The sequence below is a fragment of the Astyanax mexicanus genome, chromosome 6 (assembly GCF_023375975.1).
Source record: "Astyanax mexicanus isolate ESR-SI-001 chromosome 6, AstMex3_surface, whole genome shotgun sequence".
NCBI lineage: Eukaryota > Metazoa > Chordata > Actinopteri > Characiformes > Acestrorhamphidae > Astyanax > Astyanax mexicanus.
In genome coordinates this window covers 10923734-10949338 of record NC_064413.1, presented here as the reverse complement: position 1 = coordinate 10949338, position 25605 = coordinate 10923734, and the positions used below count along the sequence as shown (strand labels likewise).

Sequence of the window (25605 nt, the reverse complement as noted above, 5' to 3'; positions counted from 1 at the left end):
CCCTAAACATACAGCAAAGGCAACAAAGGATTGGCTCAAAAAAAATCACATTAAGGTCATGGAGTGGCCCAGCCAGTCGCCAGACCTCAATCCGATCGAAAATCTATGGAGGGAGCTGAAGGTCAGAGTTGCCAAGCAACAGCCCACCAACCTTCATGATTTAGAGAGGATCTGCAAAGAAGAGTGGGCCAAAATTCCCCCTGGTGTGTGTGCTAAACTTGTGGTTAACTACAACAAACGTCTCACCGCTGTGCTTGCAAACAAAGGCTTTGCCACTAAGTATTGAGTGTGTTTGGCAAGAGGGATCAAATACTTATTTTCCTCATTGAAATACAAATGAATTAAAATATATTCTTTAAAATTATATTCTGGATTTTTGTCTTGATATTCTGTCTCTCCATGTTAGAATATATCTACCATTAAAAGTGCAGAAGGATAGTGTCTTTATTAGTGGGCAAACAAAGAAAATCAGCAAGGGATCAAATACTTCTTGGACTCACTGTATATATATATATATATATATATATATATATATATATATATATATATATATATATATATATATATATATATAAAACACAGCCATATATACATCCATTCTGCCTAGCAGAGGAGAAGCTTGAGGAGTGTGCGATATTAGATTGTACATACTCCACATAGCTGATATGTTTTTTCCACATGTACGCCTGTGTTCATTTATCTCCACCCTCTAGAGCCACAGTAAGAGGGGATGTTTTGGCTTGTTGGGGCTCCAGATTTTACAGAAGCTTCAGCAGAACTCTGCTAATGAGTCAATTTAACTGCACTAGCTTAAACTTCATCCACTTTATTAGAAACAACTACCACCAATTTTTTTCACTCACTGGAAACTTTATTAAAAACACCTACCACCTTATTTTTCCACTCACTGGACACTTTATTAGAGATACCCACCTTCTATGTGCTCTCACAAACAAACAACACAAACAAACATTGCAATAACAAATTGTTGCGGTTTGACACAGCCAGCTGACTCTCTGACAAGCATATACTAAATGCTAAGCTAGCATGTGAGCTCATTGTGTTGTTCCAGAGCTGCTCTGGTGTGCTGGGACACTGGGGTGTTGGGACACTGAAATGTTGGGATATTGGTGTGCCGGGAAACTGGGGTGCTGGGACACTGTGATGTTGGGATATTGGAGGGCTGGGACACTGGGATGTTAGTATATTGGGGGGCTGGGACACTGGGATGTTGGGATGTTGTGGTGCTGGGACACTGGAATGTTGAGACATTGGGGTGTTGGGACACTGGGATTTTGGGACATTGGGACGCTGGGACGCAAATACGTTGGGAGACTGGAGTACCGAGCCACTGGGGTTCTGAGGTGCTAGGATGCTGACGTGCTGGGGCACTGTGTAGCTGGGATGCAGAGATGTTGGGGACGCTGAGACACTGGGGTGCTGGGATTTTATCATATCATATGGTATCCTGTGGATTCAATATAGTATTTCAGGGCTTATGTTTTTTATCTCATGCATTCAAACTTATTTTTCTCATTGGTAGGTTAATTTGGCATATATTTTTATAATATTAGTGGGAGAAAGACAGCAGGAGGCAACATTTACAGACCAGTAGTGGCACACACTGAAAGCGTGACTGAATTCTACCCATCTTTAAAAAGCTGACAAGGTCAAAAGGTGAACCCTAAACAGGTCATCATATGGAAAATGACCTCAGAAGTGTCAACGCAAGGAATGTGCTGTAGCAACAGCAGCAGTACAGTGCACAGCAGTACTGTTTGTTTGCCTGTTTTTAGCTGAATTTAATACGATTCATATTTGTGAGACATACAAACATATACACACAGACACACTGTTTTTCCTGAAGTCGGCCTTTCACTGAGCTGCTTTTTTGGGAATCCTTTTCTGCCTGCACATGATTTTTGACAAAATTACAGAGTCCGATAATGAGAAGTTATGTTAAATGCTATAAAATATAGGCTAGACCTTCATGACTGTGGCTGCAGACTGGATTAGCCTTAGACATTGTAGTGTTCAACTGAGGTTTTGCAGCTTTCCGTCTCTGTCTTTTTGTCTCTGTCTCATTCTCACTCTCCCTCTCTCTGTCTGTGTGCATGTTGTTTTTGTTTCTGGTGTCAGTAGATGTGAAGGCTGGTGTCAGTAGATGTGAGGGCTGGTGTCAGTAGATGTGAGGGCTAGTGTCAATAGATGTAAGGGCTGGTGTCAGTAGATGTGAGGAGTGGTGTCAGTAGATCTAAAAGCTGGTATCAGTACATGTGAGGCCTGGTGTCTTTAAATGGGAGGGCTGGTGTCAGTAGATGGGACAGCTGGTGTTAGTAGATCTGACAGCTAGTGTCAAAAGTTTTGAGGGCTACTGTTAGTAGATGTGAAGGCTGTTTTTTTTAGATGCAAGAGGTGGTGTCAGTAGATCTGACAGCTGATGTCAGTAGTTTTGAGGGCTGGTGTCAGAAGATGTGATGGCTGGTGTCAGTAGATGTGAGGGCTGGTGTCAGTAGATGTAAGGGGTGGTTTCAGTGGTTGTGAGGGCTGGTGTCAGTAGATGTGATGGATGGTGTCAGTGGTTGTGAGGGCTGGTGTCAGTAGTTGTAAGGGCTGGTGTCAGTAGTTTTAAGGATTGGTGTCAGTAGTTGTGAGGGTTGGTGTCAGTGTTTGTGAGGGCTGGTGTCAGTAGTTGTAAGGGCTGGTGTCAGTAGCTGTGAGGGGTGGTGTCAGTAGATGTAAGGGCTGGTGTCAGTAGATCTAAAAGCTGGTGTCAGTGGTTGTGAGGGCTGGTGTCAGTAGTTGTGAGGGCTGGTTTTAGTAGATGCAAGAGGTGGTGTCAGTAGATCTGACACCTGGTGTCAGTAGATGTGAGAAGTGGTGTCAGTAAATGGGAGGGCTGGTTTTAGTAGATGGGACAGCTGGTGTTAGTAGATCTGACAGCTGGTGTCAAAAGTTTTAGGGCTAGTGTTGTAAGGGGTGGTTTTAGTAGATGCAAGAGGTGGTGTCAGTCGATCTGACAGCTGGTGTCAGTAGTTTTGACGGCTGGTGTCAGTAGCTGTAAGGGGTGGTGTCAGTGGTTGTGGGGGCTGGTGTCAGTAGTCGTAAGAGGTGGTGTCAGTGATTGTGAGGGGTGGTGTCAGTGGTTGTGAGGGCTGGTGTCAGTGTTTGTGAGGGCTGGTGTCAGTAGTTGTGAAGGCTGGTGCCAGTAGTTGTGAGGGGTGGTACTGGCACCAGCCTTCACAACTACTGACACCAGCCCTCACAAACACTGACACCACCTCTTACATCTACTGACACCAGCTGTCAGATCTACTGACACCACCTCTTGCATCTACTAAAACCAGCCCTAAAACTTTTGACACCAGCTGTCAGATCTACTAACACCAGCTGTCTCATCTACTAACAACAGCCCTCCCATTTACTGACACCAGGCCTCACATCTACTGACACCTGCTTTTAGATCTACTGACACCACTTCTCACATCTACTGATACCAGCCCTCAAAACTACTGACACCAGCTGTCAGATCTACTGACACCAGCCCTCACATCTACTGACACCACCCATTACAGGTATTGACACCAGCCCTTACAACTACTGACAGCAGCCCTCACAAACACTGACACCAGCACTCACAACCACTGACACCACCCCTCACAATCACTGACACCAGCCCTTACAACTACTGGCACCAGCCCTCACAACCACTGACACCAGCCCTTACAACCACTGACATCATCCATCACATCTACTGACACCACCCCTTACAACTACTGACACTACGCCTTACAACTGCTGACACAAGCCCTCACATCTACTGACATCAGCCATCGCAACTACTAACACCAGCCTCACATCTGACACCACCCATTACAGGTATTGACACCAGCCCTTACAACTACTGACAGCAGCCCTCACAACTACTGGCACCAGCCCTCACAACCACTGACATCATCCATCACATCTACTCACACCAGCCCCCAAAACTACTGACACCAACTGTTAGATCTACTGACACCACCTCTTGCATCTAATAAAACCATCCCTCACATCTACTAACACTAGCACTAAAAATTTTGACACCAGCTGTCAGATCTACTAACACCAGCCTTCCCATTTACTGACACCAGGGCTGACATCTACTGACACCAGCTTTTAGATCTACTGACACCACTTCTCACATCTACTGACACCAGCCCTCAAAACTAATGACACCAGCTTTTAGATCTACTGACACCACCATCTACTAAAATCAGCCCTCACATCTACTAAGACCAGCCTTTACAACCACTGACACCAGCCCATTCAACCACTGACACCAGCTTATACAACCACTGACACCAACCCTCACAACTACTGACACAAACCCTTAAAACTACTGACACCAACCCTTACAACTACTAACGCCAGCCCTCACAACCACTGACACCACCCCTCACAACTACTGATACCAACCTTTACAACCACTGACACCAGCCTATACAACCACTGACACCAGCCCTCAAAATTACTGACACCTGCTTTTGGATCTACTGACACCACCTCTTGCATCTACTAAAACCAGCCCTCACATCTACTAAGACTAGCCTTTACAACCACTGACATCAGCCCATACAACTACTGACACCAGCCACCACAACTACTGACACCAACCTTTACAACCACTGACACCAGCCCATTCAACCACTGACACCAACCCTCACAACTACTGACACCAACCCTCACAACTACTGACACCAACCCTCACAACTACTGACACAAACCCTTAAAACAACTGACACCAACTATTACAACTACTGACGCCAGCCCTCACAACCACTGACACCACCCCTCACAACTACTGACACCAACTTGTACAACCACTGATACCAACCCTTACGACTACAGACACCAGCCCTTACAACTACTTACACCAGCCCTTACAACTACTGACACCAGCCCTCACAACTACTTACACCACCCCTGACAACTACCAACACCAGCACTCATAACCACTGACACCACCTCTTACAACCACTGACACCAACTTTTACAACTACTGACACCAACCCTTGCAACTACAGACACCAGCCCTTACAACTAATTACACCAGCCCTTACAACTACTGACACCAGCCCTCACAACTACTGACACCAACCCTCACAACTACTGACACCAGCCCTCTTAACCACGGACACCACCTCTCACTACCACTGACACCACCCCTCGCAAATACTGGCACTAGCCCTCACAACTACTGACACAAGCCCTCACAACCACTGACACCATCCATCACATCTACTGACACCGGCTGTCAGATCTACTGACACCACCTCTTGCTAAACACTGACACTGACACCAACCCTCACAATCACTGACACTAGCCCTTACAACTACTGACACCAGCCCTCCCAACCACTGACATCATCCATCACATCTACTGACACCAACCCTCACAACCACTGACAACACCCCTTACATCTATTGATACCAGCCCTTACATCTACTGACACCAGCCCTCCCAAACACTGACATCATCCATCACATCTACTGAAACAAACCCTCACAACCACTGACACCACTTCTCACATCTACTGACACCAGCCCTCAAAACTACGGACACCAGCTTTTAGATCTACTGATACCACCTCTTGCATCTACTAAAACCAGCCCTCACATCTACTAAGACCAGTCTTTGCAACCACTGACACCAGCCCATACAACTACTGACACCAGCCCCCACAACTACTGACACCAGCCCATTCAACCACTTACACCAGCCCATTCAACCTCTGACACCAGCTTATACAACCACTGACACGAACCCTCACAACTACTGACACCAACCCTCACAACTACTGACACAAACCCTTACAACTACTGACACCAACCCTTACAACTACTGACGCCAGCCCTCACAACCACTGACACCACCCCTCACAACTACTGACACCAACCCTCACAACTACTGACACAAACCCTTACAACTACTGACACCAACCCTTACAACTACTGACGCCAGCCCTCACAACCACTGACACCACCCCTCACAACTACTGACACCGGCCCATACAACCACTGACACCAAACCTCACAACTACTGACACCAACCCTTACAACCACTGGCAACACCCCTACATCTATTGACACAAGCCCTCATATCTACTGACACCAGCCCTCCCAACCACTGACATCATCCATCACATCTACTGACACCCGCCCTCAAAACTACTGACACCAGCTGTCAGATCTACTAACACCAGCTGTCCCATCTACTAACACCAGCCCTCCCATTTACTGACACCAGGCCTGACATCTACTGACACCAGCTTTTAGATCTACTGACACCACTTCTCACATCTACTGACACCAGCCCTCAAAACTACTGACACCAGCTTTTAGATCTACTGATACCACCTCTTGCATCTACTAAGACCAGCCTTTACAACCACTGACTCCAGCCCATACAACTACTGACACCAACCCTCACAACTACTGACACAAACCCTTAAAACTACTGACACCAACCCTTACAACTACTGACGTCAGCCCTCACAACCACTGACACCACCAGTAGTTGTGAGGGTTGGTGTCAGTGGTAGTAAGAGGTGGTGTCAGTGGTTATGAGGGCTGGTGTCGGTAGTTGTCAGTGGTGGTGTCATTGGTTGTCAGTGGTGGTGTCAGTGATTGTAAAGGTTGGTGTCAGTAGTTGTAAGGGCTGGTGTGCTGGGTGGTTGTTGTGGTGATCTATATGAGCTGCAGTAGTTTAATGAGTATGCTAATTGAACATTGTGTGTTTGGATGGAGACCACAGGCCCTGCTTAGTCCACACACACTGCCTGCGCACACTGTCTGCACACAGACACTGCCTTCACACACACACACTCATACTGTTGAATTGTGTGGTGGGAACAGCAATGTGAGTGAAGTTCTCTCTGTATTACAGCTGATCTGAGTTCAAGGCAGGTTGGGGAACTGGACCAGTCTTCACTGATACAGTGTTTATTACATTTGGAGGAGCTTAACACACACTGCAAAAGTTATGATGCTGTTTTTTGAGTGAAATTGAGTGTGTGTGTTTGTACCGGGCATAGATGGTTCCCAGTGAGTTGTGTATTTTTAGTGTGTTGTGGGCCGGATGGCTGGTGCTGTGTGGTTAGGAGGGGAAGGCCAGGCCCGGCTTTGTCCATCCACTTTCAGGTCAAGGCCACCGGGTCAGAGACAGGGTGGAGCCGTAGAGATGCTAACGCTAATCCAGCTACCCTGTACTTGGATTAGTATCCTTCTCTCTCTCTCTCTCTCTCTCTCTCTCTCTCTCTCTCTCTCTCACTCTCTCTGACCTGAAAACATTTTGCTCAAACTCTAATCTCAGCTCTGTTGTGCAATGAGTTTTTGTGTGTGTGTGTGTGTTTGCATGTGTAATCAAGTCTTGTTTAAGGAGGCTGATGATGTCATGGTGAGGTGAACCTGATAAATATCTCACCTTCACTTTAGAGATCCGAACACAGAGAGAGAGTCAGGATCAAATCAGAAAATACAGTATTATCAATAAACGCCAATTATCAATAAACCTCAATAATTGTCTGTTATCTGGTCTATTTTTTAATACACAAGGCGCACCGGATTATGACAACCTGACTGGTAAAATTCCTACATAACGCGCACCGGATTATAAAGCGCACTGATGATTTTTGGGGAAATGTAAGTATTTTAAGTGCACCTTGTAGAGCGAAAAAAATACAGTAAATATTTCGTACAAATATTGCTTAATTTTTTTTTAACATGAACACTGAATCAAAATCAATCACCTCTCAAGCAGCACTAACTCGTTTAAATCAGCACTGAATCAAATTAAATCAGGGTTAAACTGTAGATTTTATGAAATACTGATCTGTTGCTAAACATATTGAAATTGCATTTTAATTAAATTATTGCTAGATTAAATGACTTGTATTTAAACACAGTGAATCGCTGAGTTGAGTGAGCGAATCCCTAAGTGAGTCAGTGTGGTTATCAATCCTAAATGGTTGGTTAATCTACCTGGCCCAGGATTCAGCTGCTGAAGTATCTGGGTCAGCAGGAGTGCCGGAGTCCACCTGGAGAGCTGTAGGAGAAAGAGAGAAAGCAAAAGAGGGAGAGAGACCGAGAGAGGAAAGGAGAGAATGAGAGAAAGGGGTGGAAAGAATTAGACAGATAGAGAGAGAGAGAGAGAGAGAGAGATAGAGATGGTTAGAGAAAGAGAGAGACAGAGAATTTAAAGAGAGATTGAAATAGTTAGTTAGTGAGAGAGAGAGGAAGTGAGAGAGTGACAGAGGGAGAGTGATAGATCATCTTATTTCTACATGATACGTGGGTAGATAGATAGAGTTTGGGTGTCTGAATTTTGTACCAGGTCTGGAGAAAGCGTCAAGGCTGCAGGGTGAGGTCGTAACTGAAGCTGTGAATTTTGGCAGGAGGATGAAGAGCAGCACTTCAGTTTAAGGGTGAACATCACAGCTTAACCATGTCAAAGGGCTTGTATCGAAAAAAAATCCTGCCTGAGGTGAAGGGGACAAAAAGTGAGTGAGCTGGGTTGGTGGGATCCTTCCTGATGCAGGTGGTCCTTTTCCTGTATCGGGAGGTGTAGAGGTCCATGGTGTTGGGAAGGCTCGATGCAGCCTTCACCATCCTCTGCAGAGCTTTCCTGTCTGCAGCAGAGCAGCTTCCATGCCACACATTGATGGTAGAGCACACGGCGCTCTCCACCACACACCTGTAAAAGGAGGTGAGGACTGAGCATCAGAGTCCAGCTCGTCTCGGCCTCCTGAGGAAGTAGAGCCACTAATGTGTCTTCCTGAACAAGTGTTGTTGCTCCAGGTTAGGTTGCTGCTCAAGTGCACACCTAAGTACCTGTAGCTGTTGACCACTTCCACTGCATATCCTCCAATGTGCAGGGCGGGGGGCTGGGCTATGCTGGCCCTTCCTGAAGTCCACAATCATCTCCTTCATCTTCTTTGTTCTCTCTGCACCAGCCCTCCAGGTGTTCCACCTCCTGCCTGTAGCTGGACTCATCTCTGTTCATGACTCACTGCTGTGTCATCCTCAAACTTCACAATATGACAGTCTGGTTAGCAGTCATATGTGAGCAGTGTGAAAAGGAGGGGGCTCAACACAGCACTGAGGGGAGCCAGTGCTGAGAATTACGGTCGGGGAGGAGATGTTGTAAATCCTCACAGACTGCGGCCTGTTGGTCAGGAAGTCTAGGACCCAGTTGCAAAGGGAAGAGCTTAGTCCAAGTGAGGAGTTTAGTTATAAGGGTCTGAGGAATCATGGTGTTGAAAGCAGATGTAAAGTCCACAAAGAGCATACGGACATAACCCAAAGCATCTGAACAACAATCAGATTTTATATATATACTATATATATTTCAAAATCTTTATTTATTACATAGTGGAATGTATTGAGAACAAAATAACATAGAAATAATCAAAATGATCATCATCATATTAGTATGATTTGGAATCATACTAAAAATCAAAGTGAGAAATCAAATTACAAATCAAATTAAATGCCAATCAATCCAACTTCAGTGGAAAATCCTCAAGACTAGTTAAAAGAGGCTCATTAGTGTGTCTGGCCTCCATGTGCCTGTATGACCTCCCTACAACGCCTGGGCATGCTCCTGATGAGGCGGTGGATGTTCTCCTGGGGAATGTCCTCCCAGATCTGGATTAAAGTGTCAGTCAACTCCTAGACATTCTGTGGTGCAACGTGGAGTTGGTGGATGGAACAAGACATGATGTCCCAGATTTTTCGATTGGATTCAGGTCTGGGAATGGGCAAACCAGTCCATAACATCAATGCCTTCATCATGCAGGAACTGCTGACACACTTCAGCCACATCAGACCTAGAAATGTCATGCATCAGAAGGACCCAGGGCCAACCGCACCAGCATATGGTCTCACATTGGGTCTGAGGATCTCATCCCTGTACCTAATGGAATTCAGGGTACCTCTGACTAGCACATGGAGGTCTGTGAGGCCCTTCAAAGAAATGCCCACGCACACCATTACTGACCCACTGCCTCACCGGTCATGCTGGAGGATGTTGCAGCAGCAGAATGTTTTCCACGACATCTCCAGACTGTCATGTCTGTCACATGTGCTCAGTGAGAACCTGCTCTCATCCATGAAGAGCTCATGGCGCCAATGGCCAAGCTTGGTGTTCTCTGGCATATGCCAATCGCTCTGCACAGTGTTGGGCTGTAAGCACAAGCCACACTTATGGACATCAGGCCCTCATATCATTCTCATGGAGTCTGTTTCTGACAGTTTGAGCAGAAACCTGGATATTAGTGGCCTGCTGGAGGTCATTTTTCAGGACTTTTGCACTGCTCCTCCTGTTTCTCTTTGCACAAAGGAGGAGATAGCGGTACTGCTGCTGGGTTGTTGCCCTCTTATGGCCCCCACCTGTCTCCTGGTCTACTGGCCTTTCTCCTGGTATCTGCTCCATTATCTGGACACTGTGCTACCTGAGCAACTTCTGTGGGCTGTAGACACCGTCTCATGCTACCTCTATGGTGAGAGAACTGACAAAATGCAAAAGTGATCAAAGCATCAGCCAGAAAGAATGAGAACAGAGAAAAGGTCTGTGGTCTCCACCTGCAGAAACACTCCTTTATATAGGTTGTTCTACCTGTTGTCTGTTCCATTTGCACAACAGCAGGTAAAATAGATTAACAATCAGTGTTGCTTCCTAACTGTACAGGTTAATGTCACAGAAGTGTGGTTGACTTAGACTTACATTGTGCTGTTTAGGTGTTTCCCTTTTTTTTGTGTAGTATATGTATATAACAACATATATACCTACAATACAAAAAGTATTGAACAGTAAGGCTGATTCCTGTATGTCTGCTGTAGACCTAAACATTTGACTTTGTAATTAAAGATTATTATACGACAAAAGATCAACATTCCAGTATTTACATCTGCTTTTGATATTTCTTGTGAGCAAAAGTATTGGAACAGATACATTTAAAGTAAATTAAAGTGATGTTTTTCCAGACTGCTGGCTTTGGATCATTATCTTGCTGCATGTTGGAGAATCTCCCAATCAGTTTGGTTACATCTTTCTTTAAATTTACAGACAAAATATTTTGAGTTCATTGTACATCAATGAAGAATAATCCCAGAATAAGCCATGCAAGTTTAAGACATGACACTACCTCCACTGTCTTTCTCCGATGAGCTGGTATATTTGGGAATATAAGCAGATCCTTTCTTTCTCCAAACTTTAATCTTCCATCACATTGGTTAAGGTTAATCTTTCTCTCATCAGTCCATAATCAGTCCACAGGTTTGTCTCTGTACTTCTTGGTTAATTTCAGCCTGGTTTTCATATTCACCTTGTTAATAGTGGTTTTCATCTTCTGCTGAAGCCTCTGTACTTTTGTTCATTAAGTCTTTTGAAGTCTTCTAATGATACCTTCACTCCAGCCTTCAGGAGGTTGTTGCTGATGTCACTAACAGTTGTTTTAGGGGGTTTCTTTACAACTCTCACAATGCTTCTGTCATTCACTGCTGTGTTTTTCCTTGGTACAACTGTTCACCATCTGTTATTTAGTACACCAGTGACAAATTTCTTCTTCAGGACATTCCAAACAGTTGTTCTGGTCTGATTGATTTTTCATCTTATCTCAACAAAACACATCTGCCAGTCACATTATTCAATACTTTTCCTCACAAGAAATTGGTGGGTTTAGACAGAAGGTGCTATCTTCTGAAATGTTTGTCTTTTTTCTCATAATCTCATAATAATTTGTCTCATTAATTCTAATGATAATTCATGTCAAATTCAAAGGTTTTAAGTCTACAGCAGAAATAAAGCGATTGACCTCACTGTTTCAATACTTTTGGATTATATCCAGCCATTCTACCTACAGCAGTTTGGCTCCACCCACTTGTGTTATAAGCAGTGTTTCAGGCTCAAATGCTTATTGAATAGAGATAAGCCAGTCAGAACAGAGTTTAGTTACATGTATCAGTTTTACAAGCAGGGTATGATTGATTGTAATAAAGGATTGCAAATATGGGATATGGGCTTAAAAGCAGTAGTATTCCTGGGTTGGGAGTGAACAAAATAGTGAAAATGTTCCCAACTCCCAGGTTAAGATATATTAGTCTTATATATTGATCTAAAAGGTTTGTTGGATGTAATTGCTCTCTGTCAGTATTTTATAAATGAACCAAATAAACAAAACAATGTACACAAAAACACAGTATTTTACATGTCAAATGTATTTATATTATCCAAGTACTCTTCCATATGGTCTGTGCAATTACACATTCTCACCAAAAAGGGCTCCAAAACCCCAAATTCCCAAAAGTTACAAACTGTTGCTTCAAAGATGTTTGTTGATATGCAGATTAGTTAGGTTGTTGTTTACAGGCTCTCTAGCCTGAGTTTGTGGTGTTTATGTAAACTGATGTTCTGTTAGTAAATATAGTGTAGTCTAGCTGCCCTCGACTCCTTGCGTGGTTAAATGCTGAAGAAGCATCGTCATGTTTTATTTCAGATCCTGGTTTCTCTTCAGGGATCAAAGGCCTTTAATGTATTTACCAGTTAGTGACTCTTTCTCTCTCCCTGTATTTCTTTTTCTCTCCATTTCTCTCTCTTTCTTTTATTCCCTCTCTATGTCTCTCTCTCTTTTTCTCTACACTTCTAATTAACTTAGTGTACTTCTTGTGGCAGGAAATGGAACCACATCATAGCCAGTGAACAGGGTAAGCTCAAAAACAGTGCAGACTGTTTCTGGTTTTATGTTTGTTTTCTTTTACATCTTTCAGTGAAGCTCAGTGTAAAAACACCCAAAAAAGAGCTGCTTATCTAGAACAAAACTCTTATTTTTTGTCTCTGTGACTGCTGCTGTAGTTTTGATGGCATGTTCTGCAGCGTTTGCTGGTTTGTGTAGTTGGCACTGTTACCTAACCGCTAAAATCTTTTCTAAAAGCTACTTCATGGGCTGAAAAATTCACTCCAGGGAGGGGAAGTTTTACACATTCTACATATATGAGATGAACTCAAAGCAAAAAACAAACAAGCCAAGGTGATGAGGTAAATGCTAATTTAGTGTTTGGAAGTGTTTACAACCATGCACAATTTCTGAAGTTCCATCTAGTTTCTGAGCGAGGAACTGCAGCTTCCTTTCACAATGAAAGCCGTTTTTCAGTCTGTACTTGTATTCTTGTGGACTCAGGAATTATCATCAGTCACAGCCCAAGTACTGTTTCAGTTAGAAGTTTGCAGTTCACTACAAATAACCGGATGTTCTTGCTCCTCCCTCATTATTAAGGATCCTTGGAAGGTGACTTGTGTGGACTTCGTACAGCCCAATATCCCACAGCTAAAAAAGACAATGTGAAAATGTGCTCCTACATCTTTGGGACAACACTTTCAGCTGAGAGGGTGATGTCATAAAGTATGTTGCTGTTCCAGTAACAGAATAAAAGTTTTGCATCCTCCCGTCCATGAGAGCTTGCACTCGTGAGTCCAACTTACCAAGTCTGTAGTACCAAGTACCAAGTAGATAAACCACTAAACTTTGTATAAAAATGTCAACATCATACCGTCCTGAAACAATAAAAAAATACAGTGCTATTCTGCCAACAATTTCAATGCTAACACCTTGCTTACAATGTAACAAGTTTGCTTAGTTAGTAATTGAATAGAAGTAAATAGGAAATTGTGAATCACCATGTTTTAAAGCAGCTTTTAAATAAAATGAATCAAGAGCAGCCTATTTTTACATCCTTCCTCTGCTCTGATCTGCTAATCTGTACAGTACAGTAAGTGTAATACTACACTGTAAACCTAGAAATAGTTTGAACTCAAATGATTGAAGTCTGTTTTACATAAAATTTGATATTTCTAAACAAAACTCAACTATTTTGAGTTAGTTGAACATTTGTGGGCACATAAACATTTAAACTAAGATCTTTGAGTTGAACCAACTTATAATAACTGAGTTTAGTCTGTTGTCATTGGCAACTTCTTTTCCATTGGCTTCTGTCATAATCTATTTGCATACTGGGTGTGTCCAACAGTTTCGGACTAACACTCACCATCAGTGTTTAGTGATTCCCCCTGGTCTACCTTAGAAATAAATCAACTTCCCTTTTAGTTGTAATATTTTGATGTTTTAATTTATGCTATCTCACGGTTTCATTCCCCATTACTTAACTTTTTTAAGGCAACCGGTTTCCTTAAATTTTTAAAGTAAATTCAACTTATCCAGGTTTACAGTGTAACACTGCTCTGTTAGCCTGTGCAGTGCAGTAAGTGTAGTGCTAACACTGCTCCGCTAGCCTGTACCGTGTAGGAAGTGTAGTGCTAACACTGCTCTGCTAGCCTGTACAGTTGAGTAAGTGTAGTGCTAACACTGCTCAGCTAATCTGTACAGTACAGTAAGTGTAATACTAATACTGCTGTGTTAGCCTGTGCAGTGCAGTAAGTGTAGTGCTAACACTGCTCCGCTAGCCTGTACAGTGTAATAAGTGTAATACTAACACTGCTCTGCTAGCCTGTACAGGTGAGTGAGTGTAGTGCTAACACTGATCTGCTAATCTGTACAGTACAGTATGTGTAGTGCTAAAACTGATCTGATTCACCTGTTTCAGAGAATGTCCAAATATCTGCCCAAAGAGATCTGAAAAATCTCTCGAAACAAGGACACTGAATCATTTACAAACACTGCAAAATATCAAATTAAATAAATTCATATTAGTAGGTAAACAGTTTAGTGAAAGTTTCCTATTTAAAAACATGACTTCACTGGATGTTCAAAACATTTCTAAATGACACAAATGGGGTTTCCCAGTTTCCGACACCACTTCAACTCAAAGCATAACAACAGATTGATTAATAATTCTTAATTTAAACATTGCTTTAGGTAATCATTATATTAGGCTTAAAAAACATCAACACTAATAACTATTCTGTAATATTAGGGCTAATATATAGTATAATTCTGTTAAAGGTATTAGCAGTGTTTACTCTGCATATATTTTCTCATTAAATTGCTACACTTAATATAAATAAAAGCCATCACATGTGAGTCAGACTTACACAGAGAGAGGCAACATGTCATTTGGTAAGCAAATACATGCTATAGCTAAGTTAGCTCATCTAAAGTTTCTATCCTAGTCCTGTATAGCTTGTGTTTCAGCTGTAAAACAGCCAGTGTGTAAAGAGGTAAAAATCTGATAGCAAGTGGAATAAGTGATGCTGAACACTTTATTTAATTTTATTTATGAAAGTAGTGAGTAAAAATGAACTTAAACCTTTAACCTCGTTTGACCTTTTTTTAGCATGTTCATTGATGATGATTCATTTACAATGGAGCTGAGCAGATGTGTGAAATATAGACTGCAAAAATGAGAGGAATTTAAAAGACAAAAATATGATCTTAAACAAGATGTCAAATAAAAATTCAATAGATGAAATCAAATTTAAACCAACCAATAGAGAAACCAATAGAGAAAGTATTTTTTTAGATTTAAATTACTATTAACAATTTATATTATATATTTATATTTTTTGCTTTGTATTACAGCATTGTTGCTGTTCTTTTTATTTAAAATATTCTGAATAAGTTTTGATCTGTTTACTTTAGCACTATATTGTATGATGTAAAGTACAGTTCACTTTAGGATTAAGGCTGTGTTTAAAGGTTACCGGTAGTGGTATGGAGTTTTATATGCTCTGTTGGAGAACGGTTTTAGACCCTTTCCCTCAGATGGACCCTGAACACATGCTCTCCTCTGTTTGAACACGGCTGGATTAAAGACTGAAATGTGTGCTGGGCTCTTTAGAGTTGAGGTCCACAGGGTTCTGGCAACCGGACCACAGCTTAGCGGGCCTGTAGGAGTGTGTATGTGTGTGTGCGTGCGTATGTGATTAGCGTGTATAATGTTGAGGTTGACCCAGCTGGCTTGCTGATTGACAAATGGTGCTTCAGTCTCACTGTGGCCTTCTGAGAGGTGGCAATCAGCTAATATTATTGTTACACATAGCTCTGAACTAAAATCCTGGGAACGTCTTTAATATTTAATGTTCAAAATAAATTAAATGAAAAGTAGTGTCTATATATGCTCAGTGTTCATTTAGTATTAAAAAGAGCTAGAGTAACTGTCTCTACTGTCCAGAGAAGATTTCCTACTAGATTTCAAACAATATTATTGAGCTCAATAAAGATGCATGAACACTGAGACTGATATCGAGTTCACAAGGCTACAATACCAATATCCGATATTGTGTTCCCAGCTCAGCACAGGAGAGGGCACATGCAAAAAATGAGCTACAGCACACTCATGAAGAACTCCTTCCACCTTCAATTAATCCACCATTAATCCGCTGAAAGTCTTATCCGATTAGCTGTTATGGGCCGGATGTCACATGATAAAGTAAACTTTGTTTTTTATGTCTAAGTATATTTTTTACAATTTCTTAAAAATATGCTTGTTTAAAATAATAGAAAAAAACAGATTTATAAAATGTGACTCAACAAAACTCAAAATTAACAAATGAACTGCTGCACTGCACTACTTGACATTAACAACTACATTATAACATAACGCTCCTGATTGCTTCATTCTAAGTTGGGCACAAAAAATCTTATTAGGTCGTAAAAACATGGTATCTATGCGTCTTCACTGCTTAAAAGCAAAACTTCAGGCCAGAACTGCACAACTATTAGCATCACATTTTCAGTAGAACTCTACACACAGCCTTTTACATTTCTCTACATTACACACTGACATCTTACATAATCTCCCTTTTAAAAGAGCACACCTGTGACCCAGCTGATCAACCAGGCCTTCAGGACAAACATGAGGTTAATTATAAAGGGATAAGTGGAAGAAGTGCTATTTCTAGTTTCAGATGGTAAAGAGATCATTAGGTGTTCTGTTTTTAACTAATTCTTTATTTTTGTTTCCAATGCAAACACTGTTTATATAATGTACTTTATTCAGTGCAAAATAGAACATTTACATCCAGCATGGACATATTTTCTACTGTTACAGTGTAAAGAGGACTAATACATAACAACAGTATCTGTGTGTAAAATAAACCAGGACTATACTGTTATAAACAGAAATTTTTAGATTAGTTTATATTAAACGCAGCAATGTGTAACTGGTACTGGAGTGTTGCATAAAGTTTTCATATTAAGATTGTTTTGAATTAAGTATTTAATTTTGCCAAAGGTCTGGGTTTCTTTGCTACTTGTGGGTGTGGCTGTTTGAAGTTTTCTTTTTATATTTTCAGAACTATGCTCAAGTAATTGTAAAAAAAAAAAAAACCTGTATAAAGACCACCAATATTCCAGAGTACACAGTCACATTTCCACCTCAGTTACAGTTCTGTACAGTTATTAATTTTAAATCATTAACAAAGCATTACAATTAGCAGTAAATTGTTAGCCAATTATGCATAGATATAATAATATGAATGTAATGTAGTACACATTTTAATTTTTTCTTTCTATTTTTATTTAATTCACCTTGAGTTTGTTTCTATATGTTTTTGCATTATTACAATGGGTTAATTATATGATAATAAACATCTTATGTACAGTTATAAAATTGTGCTGACACTCCATCACATCTCAAAAGTACTGGATGAAGCTTTATCACCCCTCAGCCCAGAGTGGGGGGCTTTATACCCCTCTAGCCCCCACTGAGCTGTGGTCTGGTGACCGCCGACTTGTAACCATGCTGTTGGTCCAAGCTTTATTTAAAAGGTTATACAGCTGTGTGTAATGCAGGTGAGTGTTGTACAGTTGCATGTTATACAGGTGTGTGTGTGGCTGACGCCAGAATACAGACATCTTCTGATTCTACCATATGCTGCAGCTGTGGAAAGTTCTAATAGAATGTACTTGTGTTTGTGTGTGTGTGTGTGTGTGTGTGTTTCTCTGTAGCTTGATGACTGTGCACTGCAGCTATCCCATAATGGAAGCTACCTGGACCTGGAGTCTACTCTGGCGGAGCAGAGAGATGAGCTGGAGGGCTTTCAGGAGGATGGAGGGTAAGTCATTGGGTGTACATATACTTTTGGCTGGATTGCTGCAAAACTTAGCATGCAGTGATGTCTCAGGTGGATATGTAAATTATTACAGGTGTGGTCTAATATGGCGCTGGGTCTTTACGCCAAGGGGGGCATAAATGTCCTTCCCCTGCTGCTGTCAGAGGCAATTTTTGGGTAGTTTTTCTCTTGGAGAGAGATTGTTACTTAGGGCTGGGTATCAAATTTTGATACCAAAAAGGCACTGACCAAAATGTCTAGGTACTACCGAGTACCAAAAGTAAGTGCCCTCTTTCGATACTCTGCATTAAACTCAGGAAATGCGAAGAGCGCACAATGTGTTAAAAACAACTGCCATTTCGCCCTGACACACACAAGCGGACAGCCCGCAAAGAAATGCAGATCATTCAAATTGTCCACACAATTCTGCTGTGCTTAAATTTCTCAGGCACTCGTGCTGTCTGTCTCTTGCTCACTCGCTTGCTCGCTCTCATACCCAGCCCTATTGGTACTGCTAGACATGCTTCTATGATGCACTCAAAGACATTCTGCCCATTTTGAGATGGACACATCATTGAATCACATTGAAAGAAGCAGAAAGGTCATTTTGATGAATTGCCCCGCAATCTAGGCCGCCCATCAGTCAGCCACCATCACTGTTAACTGCAGTATGTTGTGAATGAGAAACCTGCACTGCTACAGCATGGAACTGATCATCATCTTTAGTGATGAGTATGTCTCAGTATGGAGGCCATGTTGTGAGTTCATTCCTGCCCTACAAATATCAAAACAATCTGCAACTGCCTTTTCTGCTGTCAGCACGTGAACCACTACCAGGTGCAGTTGGTGGTTTAAGCAATGAACATAGGGTTTTTCTAGACCTAGTTTCTCTTGTAATAACTTCTGGATGCCACTATGCTTCCCTGACATTGGACATAACGTGGTTTTCACTCCACCAGGTGAGTTAGCCTGCGTGGACACCTGCATAAGTTGAAGCTGTTTAATCACTGTTTAATTCATTTCTCTCTCTCTATGTTACGCTCTCTCTCTCTCTCGTTATATTTCAGTCTCTCTTTCTCTCGCTCGTGTGTCCTATGCTCTCTCTCTCACTCTTTACATATACTTAATAGCAGCGTAACATGTGTACGCAGCACTATGCGTGTGAATGTGTATGCATGCAGGTGTTTAGTTTTGCGTACCATTTCGTATGCATGGGAAATGAGAATGGGTTGCCTTATGAGTGAAAGTTGAGTCAGTGGCACGAGCACCGCCAAACTTTTGGCACGGATAACAAAAGGCGGCATCGGCGTGGATGCTGTACACTAGCTATTCTCGATTATGGTACCACAAAGCTACAAAAGAGCGATTCTTACCCTGAAAAATACGTTGATGACGCTGATGCAGGGTGACTTGGTTGTGTTTTTTAACCGCAAGACCATTAGGGACCTGCTGTAAATATACAGAATTGTCTAAGCTAGAATCAAATTAAATCAAATTGATTTGTATAGCACTTTATACAACTGGTGTTCTGTAAAGCAGCTTTACAGAAACATGATCACAGGACAAAGAAACAGGCAAAACATTAAACATATAAAATACAGAATACCATGGCTTTTAAATTAATAAAAAAAGTCTTTATACATCCACAAAGGTTTTACATATTCAAGAGTATAGCAGTGCCACTAGCGGAAGCAGTTAGAGTTCATGTAAGCTTGGATGTAATCTGTTGTGGCGAGTAAGATGGATGATGAGCAGCTGATCTGTGGTGGGTGGTGGAGAAGAGCTGACTTCAGAAACTTCCAGTCTGGCCGGACAGGGAACATGAGAGCCTGGGGGTCCAACATCCATCAGTATCGGGTCAGACAGGTGGGTAGTCAGTTACTCGGAGGAAGCCAGAGAGATGGAATTAGTTTTAACTGGATTTATGTAAAACAGAGAATATAAAATATTATAAAACATTTTTAGAGTGTGATTATCTAATGATTATCTAGTGGAATCTATGTGTAAGCAAGACTGTTGTGTGCTGCTTATTGATTCCTTACTGAAACACTAGTTCTTTAGAGGCTCGCTTTGTATTTTTGTCTGTTTCAGAACATACATGAAAATTAAATGTTCAATTATTGGATGGTCTGGGGAGCACCAGATAAGACAGTTACTCACCCCTAGTAGTGATACGATAAAACTAGAGCCTTGTTTAAATTACAGTACAATTTTAACCAATAATCTTATTTATTATTTTCCATTTCACTCAATTCTGTTATCACTCTAATATATCATCATTACCGTCACACAGGTAAAGATTCTTTACATTACATAACTATCAACTTATTAGTCAGTGGACTAGCTTGGTTTGATAATGATGTAAATGTTGTTGGACCCGAGAGCAGAAACTGTTGAGGCTGGTATCCGGAATCTGACAGTGCAGTGAAAGACTATAGCACTCAGCACACCAGTCTGCATACAGTGTGGCTTTAAAGGAACAGTTCAGCAAAAACTCACATTAGCATGATTGATCACTGAAACCCTGAACACTATATGGACAAATGTTTTAGTTTATCATACAACTCATCCCATTCAAAGCTATTGTATGCATCTCCATCATTCCACCCCAGGCATTAGGCATGGTATCAATAGGTTCATGTTGGTTTATTTGCTCCAGAGAATCCTATTCTACTGGAAGTACATTTCTACAAGAAGTAGACAAACTGTTTGTGCATTTGCCCCTCTGTGTCAACAAGGGAGGCAACATAAATAGCTGAATGTAGTCAATAAAGAGGGTGTCAACAAATATCTGGTCATGGTTTTGGACAGTTAATCAGTTAAGGCATGTTTGGTAAATGACATGCAGTTCTTTAGTTTGGAACAGGATTTTCTAGGCTAACATGTTAACTTAGACATTCGCTTATCTCATCTGTATATGATACTAATTATTTTGTTAGGTGGGTGTAGTTTCATTCAGTAATTGGGAAAGGTTTAGAACTCAATTTTAATTTATAAACAGACATCTTTACAGAGCTGAAATCTGAAGGCACCAAACTACTTTTTGTTAACGCAAATAACAACACAGAATCACACCATATGACAAATAATAGTTTTATTGTCTTGTTTCTGTATCTAACAGCTTAATTACAACGCAGCTACTTCATATAATGCACATGATCCAGCAAAGAAAGTCAATAACTTTATTCCTAAGTGTAACCCTCCCTACTTACAATATAGCAGAGTAATTCAAACTGATTTCTGTCTTGTCATTGAAACATAAGGGGATGGGTGGAGCGACACATTGTACTGCAACCAGCCAGTGGAGGCGCCTAAGAGTCATGACAATGTCACCGTTGGTTTTTATTCAGTTTCTTAAACCAGCCCTGAGAAGACCATACATAGCTGGATCAAAAAGCTTTGTCTTAGTGGTGTAAGAAAATAGTGATATCACTTCATATCACAATATTTAGTTTTACAATACTGTATTGATTTTTAAAAGACATGACTATTGTATCAATTACTGGTTAATTGATTAATTGGTGGTTCCTTTATTGTTGTGTTTAAGCCCTGCCCACTAAATAGCAGTGTTGTACTCAGTGGTGTCACTGTTCAGATTAGTTACAGCACTTTTTACCTAGATTTTATGAATATTATAGTGTGTTTTTATACTGGGAGAGTTTACCTAAAATCTGATTTAAACTATCTGAATGTATCGCCTCACTTATGGTACATGGACTGAAATGTAGCCCCTGTATTGTATTGGAAATTTCGGCCAGTATGTAGTCCTGATATCCCTGGGCCTCTGTATGTGGATATAACTGGACTCGGTTCCTAAGAGCAGAGAGGGGAAAGGATGAGATGGGTGTATGCTTTCCAAAACGTTTCATAAGTTTAAATCATCTGGCGAGGAGCCAGGAGGTGTTTACTCTCGTGTTCGGGGGTCCTGGGACAACCATAAGCACTAAACCCTTCAGTTCAGTCTGCATACCTGTCCTGCAGCTTACATCAAGCCCAGACTGTGGAAGTGTTCGGTTCTCCGGAGAGTTCCGCAGCACATCCTGCTAATGTATGGAAGTAAAACAGTGTTACCAGATTTTGAATTTTAAAAGCACTTGAATTTTTAGCACTGAATTATTTTACATTGAATTATTGCATGTGATTTTTTTTGCCTCTGAATTAAACACTTAAATTTTTCAGTATTTCATTTTCACTTATTTTATTTTAATGTAAAAAAATTCAAAAGCAAAAATTCAAGTTTTAAAAATTCAATTAAAATAAATTCAGGTTGCTCAAATTCGACCTGTCAAATTCGACTGTTAAAATACAACGTTCAAAATTCACTGTCATCCGGGACACACAGGATAAGCAATCGATTCAGTCTTCAATCGAGCCAACAACCAGCCAATCACATCACGCTCCGAAGATCACGTGACAGGTAGCGCCTCACGGCTCAGAGCCGCTCAACGCGAGTCACAGCCCCCTCCGCTGCTGCTGTAGGTGAGTGTAAAACAGCTGAAAACAGGGCATTTACCTCACCACTGTGGCCATGTAACATCACTTAAACGGTGTAGAGATCATCACTTTAACCACGGTTTGCTCTGTGGTTTGTAAACATATTAAATTAAGATAGATATGCAGATATACCTTGTTCAGGACCGGCCTGAGAGGGGTACAGTAAGTGTAATATAGCTTAATATATTTATTTAGACAGTGGCCATTACACTAAGCAACATACTTTGCAGCAAAGTGTAAATAAGGTATTGCTAAACAAACCACTAACTAGGTAGTATCTTGTCTATAATCGCACTGTCCCACAGCTAACTAGCTAGATAGGTAGCTATAATTTAGCTAACTAAGTTACTATCTCAGATTCTACAGTAGTAATTATCTTCCACACAGTCTGGCTGTATTTATAAATAATTGATCTAGTGTTCGTGTTTGAAGCTCTTTCTGAAATGAACAGAGGAGCTTTATTTATTTATTTAGTTAGTTTAACAAGGTATATCTGGATATCTATCTTAATTTAATATGTTTACAAACCACAGAGCAAACCCTGGTTAAAGTGATGATTTCTACACTGTTTAAGTGATATTACATGGCCACAGTGGTGAGGTAAATGCCCTGTTTTCAGCTGTTTTACACTCACCTTCTCGAGAGCAGCAGCGGAGGGGGCTGTGACTCGCGTTGAGTGGCTCTCTGCCTTACTGCTGGCCGTGAGGCGGTACCTGTCACGTGATCTTCGGAGCGTGATGTGATTGGCTGGTTGTTGGCTCGATTGAAGACTAAATCGATTGCTCATCCTGTGTGTCCCGGATGTTGACAGCGAATTTTGAGCGTTGTATTTTAGCAGTCGAATTTGACAGGTCGAATTTGAGCAACCTGAATTTATTTTAATTGAATTTTTTAAACTTGAATTTTTGCTTTTGAATTTTTTTACATTAAAATAAAATAAGTGAAAATGATATACTGAAAAATTAAAGTGTTTAATTCAGAGACAAAAAAAATCACATGCGATAATTCAATGTAAAATAATTCAGTGCTAAAAATTCAAGTGCTTTTAAATTTCAAAGTCTGGTGACAGTGTTTTACTTCCATACTAAGGCTATCAGAGAGAAAACCAGGCCGGGGAAGGAGCTCTTATGGGTAAAATTCCCGCCCCCTTGCTGCCAAAACACCTTTCCTGGCCATCAGTGGCCGTAGTGACATCATCACCCCTAGCTTAGCCAATGCTGAGGAGAGAATACCACATCCACTAAACACTCCCAGACATAAACCCTCACGCTCAAACTAACACAAGAGCACAGCTTACATCCTTACACAACAGTAAGCCCTGCCCGCATGCAGTCTGATTGGCTCTCAACTCTGCCTGCGATCTGCAGCCTTCGGACTACATTGCCCAGAATGCACCACACACTGACATCACACGATCCCGATCACATGACACAGCACATGACACTTTCAGAAAGCAAATCACTGAAATTCTAATCAGCGGCATTAGGCCCTATTTAGGGCATTTGCTGAGTATTGATGGTTTATCCTCGTACAGTATGTATTTCAATTGTCTGTGTTACTCTCCCGTTTTGCTTTGTTCTTACCAACCTTGATTTGTGCCTGCCCTCTGATATTACCTTGCCGTGTTTTGACCTCTGATGTGTTCAGCTACCCTGGTATGTTATCTCTTTGGTGTTGCTGTTTATCGGTATTGACCTTGTTTTCTCTGACCATCCCTTTGTCTTGTACTTTATTTAATAAAGTATATTTTGATTTACATCCTCTATCGTGACAAAATAATTCCCTCAGTTTTAATAAATAGTTCAGTTAATTGAATAAATTTCCTCCGTTTTAATAAATTGTTCTGTTAATTTAACAAATAATTCCCTCAGTTTTAATGCATATTTTCTATTAAATAAGGAAATTCTGTAAGGATTTCCTCCTAGTTAGTAGTATAGCGGGGTAGCTTCTGGTTTAGTGGTGTATTTTACTGCTGACCTGGTAATCAGCTAGCGCAGTTTTGTTGCCGTGTGGAAGCTTAACATCTACACTCTCCTTTTTGCGGGCGGAATAAATGTTCAGTAGGAACCGAAAATCTGAGCAGCGACTTCAGTTCGGACATATAAGTCGTCACCAAGCTTCACTGCTCTGGTCAACTTTCTCGCACGCTCAAACTACAGACATCTTATACGTAGACGCTACATACCCTGCCTCCTGGCGTGCCTGCGTGGCCACCATATTGGAGGAGGAAACCCTGTGCCCCGAGTGCATTAATTTACACAGAGGAAGGTGTAAAATACACCTATAATAATTAACCAATTTATACCCAATTCTCACACGATTTGGTTAGTTACAAACAGCAGAGATGTAGTAATGATACAGGATGCTGTCACACATTACAAATACCTGCTTTCATGCTTAAATACTTTGTATTATGCTCTTTAACAAAGAAAGACATATGGTATGGCATATTAATAAGTGTATAAATTAATGCATTTATATTAATATGTACATACATACACATATATACATAAATACATACATATATATGTATATTTATATATATATTTGTGTGTGTGTGTATTTACAATTAGTTTATCTGATTTTGCTACTTATACATATATGAATGTTGTTGTTTTATTCTATAAAAACTGTCATTTACAGATTTGCAGAAAATGAGAAATGGCTGAAATAACAAAAAAGATGCAGAGCTTTCAGACCTCAAATAATGCAAAGAATTATAGATTTACATTCCAGAGGTTTTCAATTTTGTATAACCAAAGAAACTCATAATTTTAAAACTCATCAGGCTTTTCATCCACATTTGTTTATTCATAGTTTTGATGCCTTCAGTGAGAATCTACAATGTAAATAGTTGTCACGTCCTTGCCCTGTTTCTGTGTTTCCCATCTGTGCTTGTGTTTCTGTTTGTTTACCTGTTTCCTGTGCTCTGTGTTCATTTGTAGCTCCGCCCCAGTGTTGGTCCAAATCTTTACCTTTATTGTTGTCACCAGTGTTCATTTGTAGCTCCGCCCCCTAGCCCCAGGTGTTTCCTGTTCTTGTCCGTGTGTACCCAGTGGAAAATG

The 25605-nt window shown here is 41.0% G+C and overlaps 1 protein-coding gene across 2 annotated transcripts in view; it reads left to right on the top strand.

The window, feature by feature from the left end:
• The window catches only part of fhod3b (formin homology 2 domain containing 3b), a 403456-nt gene that overhangs the window by 11088 nt on the left and 366763 nt on the right, over window positions 1–25605 (top strand). For both annotated transcript variants that reach the window (XM_049480538.1, XM_049480537.1), the window contains exon 2: window positions 17943–18049. In XM_049480538.1, coding sequence (XP_049336495.1) covers window positions 17943–18049 — 107 coding nt within the window. The remainder of the gene's footprint in view (window positions 1–17942; window positions 18050–25605) is intronic.